At 42.6% G+C, this 4,881-nt stretch overlaps 2 protein-coding genes across 5 annotated transcripts in view; one reads left to right on the plus strand and one right to left on the minus strand.

The window, feature by feature from the left end:
• Positions 1-296, plus strand: part of LOC113641896 (coiled-coil domain-containing protein 134) — a 7,156-nt gene extending 6,860 nt beyond the window's left edge. For all 3 annotated transcript variants that reach the window (XM_027145031.2, XM_027145029.2, XM_027145030.2), the window contains exon 7: positions 1-296. This exon is cut by the window's left edge and continues 55 nt beyond it. In XM_027145031.2, coding sequence (XP_027000832.1) covers positions 1-71 — 71 coding nt within the window. In that variant the 3' untranslated portion in view covers positions 72-296.
• Positions 1-4,881, minus strand: part of LOC113653753 (interferon-induced very large GTPase 1-like) — an 859,689-nt gene that overhangs the window by 381,535 nt on the left and 473,273 nt on the right. The window lies entirely within an intron of this gene.

Genomic DNA, 4,881 nt, shown 5'->3' on the forward strand with positions numbered 1-4,881 from the left:
GGAGGAAGGAGGACAAGAGGAAAGAGATGAGGAAAGGGCCTCGAATTTCACGCTCTCGCTCTGAACTCTAACACCCCCTGGTGGTAATCAGTGAGAATAACAGAGAGAGAGAGAGAGAGAGAGAGAGAGAGACAGGTCTGAGTCACAGCTACATCAGGTGTAGATGAGGTAGAGGAGCAGGTGAGTGACAGAAGAGAGAGATGAAGAGTGAAGGGATTTACAGTCTGAGTGGCGCTGTGACACTTTATACAGAGACCCAATAAATACGATGAATAATGTAACAGATATAATGAGCTTTATTATAGTGTATAGTAACTGTTTATAATGCTTTATAATGCTTGTGTGAGTAGTTAATGTGACTTGTGTTCTCGTTCTGTGTTCAACACCTACACTGTACTGTGTGCTGTGTTAATTACATCTAATCATCACACTGTACTGTGTGCTGTGTTAATTACATCTAATCATCACACTGTACTGTGTTAATTACATCTAATCATCACACTGTACTGTGTGCTGTGTTAATTACATCTAATCATCACACTGTACTGTGTTAATTACATCTAATCATCACACTGTACTGTGTTAATTACATCTAATCATCACACTGTACTGTGTTAATTACATCTAATCATCACACTGTGCTGTGTTAATTACATCTAATCATCACACTGTGCTGTGTTAATTACATCTAATCATCACACTGTACTGTGTTAATTACATCTAATCATCACACTGTACTGTGTTAATTACATCTAATCATCACACTGTGCTGTGTTAATTACATCTAATCATCACACTGTACTGTGTGCTGTGTTAATTACATCTAATCATCACACTGTACTGTGTTAATTACTAACTCACTGTACACTCAGCTCAGCCCTGTACACACACGAGCTGACACACACCCCGTACACACACGAGCTGACACACACCCCGTACACACACCAGCTGACACACACCCCGTACACACACGAGCTGACACACACCCCGTACACACACCAGCTGACACACACCCCGTACACACACGAGCTGACACACACCCCGTACACACACGAGCTGACACACACCCCGTACACACACGAGCTGACACACACCCCGTACACACACGAGCTGACACACACCCCGTACACACACGAGCTGACACACACCCCGTACACACACGAGCTGACACACACCCCGTACACACACGAGCTGACACACACCCCGTACACACACGAGCTGACACACACCCCGTACACACACGAGCTGACACACACCCCGTACACACACGAGCTGACACACACCCCGTACACACACGAGCTGACACACACCTCGTACACACACCCCTTACAGACACCCCTTACACACACGAGCTGACACACACCCCTTACACACACCCCGTACACACACCAGCTGATACACACCCCTTACACACACCCCGTACACACACCCCTTACAGACACCCCTTACACACACCCCGTACACACACCCCTTACAGACACCCCTTACACACACCAGCTGATACACACCCCTTACACACACCCCGTACACACACCCCTTACACACACCAGCTGATACACACCCCTTACACACACCCCGTACACACACCCCTCACAGACACCCCTTACACACACGAGCTGACACACACCCCGTACACACACACCCCTTACACACACCCCTTACACACACCCTGTACACACACCCCGTACACACACGAGCTGATACACACCCCTTACACACACCCTGTACACACACGGCGTACACACCCCTTACACACCCTGTACACACACGGTGTACACACCCCTTACACACACCCCGTACACACACGAGCTGATACACACCCCATACACACACCCCGTACACGCACCCCGTACACACACCCCGTACACGCACCCCGTACACACACGAGCTGACACGCACCCCGTACACACACGAGCTGACACGCACCCCGTACACACACGAGCTGACACGCACCCCGTACACACACGAGCTGACACGCACCCCGTACACACACGAGCTGACACGCACCCCGTACACACACGAGCTGACACGCACCCCGTACACACACGAGCTGACACGCACCCCGTACACACACGAGCTGACACGCACCCCGTACACACACGAGCTGACACGCACCCCGTACACACACGAGCTGACACACACCCCGTACACACACGAGCTGACACGCACCCCGTACACACACGAGCTGACACGCACCCCGTACACACACGAGCTGACACGCACCCCGTACACACACGAGCTGACACACACCCCGTACACACACGAGCTGACACACACCCCGTACACACATCCCATACACACACAGCTCTTACAGTAGCTAAGCCCACACACACACAGCGTGGTGTTAAACACAACTGGAACACAGCCATACGAGCTCAGGGGAAGTGTAATTAGGACCCTGCTTTTTATATGGTGACCTGTGGTTTTGTGTAGAAATGTGTACAGTTAGACAGCTGGGTTATTTACAGATTTATTTGTGTTTGTCTGTGTGTGTGTGTGTGTGTGTGTGTGTGTGTGTGTGTGTGTGTGTGTGTGTGTGTGTGTGTGTAGGACAGGAACTTTCTCTCATGATGATTCTGCAGTGAACACAACAGCTGTGTGTTTAGTGTCTATCTGAGTCAGGAATCAGGTTTCTAGAACATTCACACACTTATGGGAGATAAACCCTGTCTGTATGCTGCCTCCACAATGGGTCAGGTTTTATTAGGATCAGTGCTATTGTAAATGGGTCACTATAATTATGTGTGTTTAAGTATCATCACGTCTCATATAATTAATTAGATCCTGAGAACAAAAATGTGACTTTAGGATGTAAACTGTACAACATGTTCAACATGAGCTATTAAATATTTACTACATTTGTACATATGTTATTTAGTGTGTGTGTGTGTGACTGTGTGTGTGACTGTGTGTGTCTGTGTGTGTATGTGTGTCTGTGTGTGTATGTGTGTGTGTGTGTGTGTGAGCTGAAACATCCATATGTATACATGGTGACAGAGTAAGCCCACCTGACAGTACATTAGTGTGTATACACACACACACACACACACACACACACACACACACAGCTCCTGTAATGACATTAATACCTGAGTTACAAACAGAGGGATGTGTAACACATTAAGAGGTTATAAACATTACATGATTTCAGGCTGTAATCTGTTTGGGCTGATTATTTTATCTCTAACACTGATTCAGATCTGTGAGTCGATTCAGTTTTGTTCACCTAAAAGATCTGACCTAATGAATCGATTCATGATCAGATGTGAAGATCTGTCTGGTGAAGGACCACGTTACTGAGGATGAAGGAGAGGAAGTGATGATGATGATGATGATGATGATGATATAATTACAGTTTCCTTCTGTTTACTTTTACATCTTTCATCTTAATAAATACAATCCTCAGGTAACAAAGCCGACATTCAGGAACTAAAGCTAATACACCTTATAGTTCAGTCACGTGTCGACTCACCTGCTGGTGGTGTTGAACAGAGAACGAGGACAGACTGTCTGGGTGATCAGGTGACATGAGGAGGCTCAGTGACCACCACATGGCTTCTGTGGGATGTTCAGAAGGTTACTGTAATACACATTCCCTGTGCTGTGTGTTTAGGGATGTCAGTTGAATGTCCATGAGGATGAGGATGATGAAGCAGAGTCAGAATCCATGAGAGTGAAGATCAGGAGTTACATTTAATGTGTGGTTTCTTTAAACACATCATACATTAAATATGAAATAAAGACGTACGTTATGTTGTGATGTGACACTCGTCAGTATTCAGTACAGTGACATATAAAGTCAGTACTGATTATAAAGTCAGTCAGTACTGATTATAAAGTCAGTCAGTACTGATTATAAAGTCAGTCAGTACTGATTATAAAGTCAGTCAGTACTGATTATAAAGTCAGTACTGATTATAAAGTCATTACTGATTATAAAGTCAGTCAGTACTGATTATAAATTCATTACTGATTATAAAGTCATTACTGATTATAAAGTCATGATTATGAAGTCAGTACTGATTATAAAGTCATTACTGATTATAGTCAGTACTGAATATAAAGTCAGTGCTGATTATGAAGTCAGTACTGATTATGAAGTCAGTGCTGATTATGAAGTCAGTACTGATTATAAAGTCAGTCAGTACTGATTATAAATTCATTACTGATTATAAAGTCATTACTGATTATAAAGTCAGTACTGATTATAAAGTCATGATTATGAAGTCAGTACTGATTATAAAGTCATTACTGATTATAGTCATTACTGAATATAAAGTCAGTACTGATTATAAAGTCAGTGCTGATTATGAAGTCAGTACTGATTATGAAGTCAGTGCTGATTATGAAGTCAGTACTGATTATAAAGTCATTACTGATTATAAAGTCATTACTGATTATAAAGTCAGTACTGATTATAAAGTCAGTCAGTACTGATTATAAAGTCATTACTGATTATAAAGTCAGTCAGTACTGATTATAAAGTCAGTACTGATTATAAAGTCATTACCGATTATAAAGTCAGTACTGATTATAAAGTCAGTCAGTACTGATTATAAAGTCAGTACTGATTATAAAGTCATTACCGATTATAAAGTCAGTACTGATTATAAAGTCATTACTGATTATAAAGTCAGTCAGTACTGATTATAAAGTCAGTACTGATTATAAAGTCATTACCGATTATAAAGTCAGTACTGATTATAAAGTCATTACTGAATATAAAGTCATGATTATGAAGTCAGTACTGATTATAAAGTCAGTACTGATTATAAAGGCATTACTGATTATAAAGTCAGTCAGTACTGATTATAAAGTCAGTACGGATTATAAAGTCATTACTGATTATGAAGTCAGTACTGATTATAAAGTCAGTAAGTA

This window comes from Tachysurus fulvidraco, chromosome 7 (assembly GCF_022655615.1).
Source record: "Tachysurus fulvidraco isolate hzauxx_2018 chromosome 7, HZAU_PFXX_2.0, whole genome shotgun sequence".
Lineage (NCBI taxonomy): Eukaryota > Metazoa > Chordata > Actinopteri > Siluriformes > Bagridae > Tachysurus > Tachysurus fulvidraco.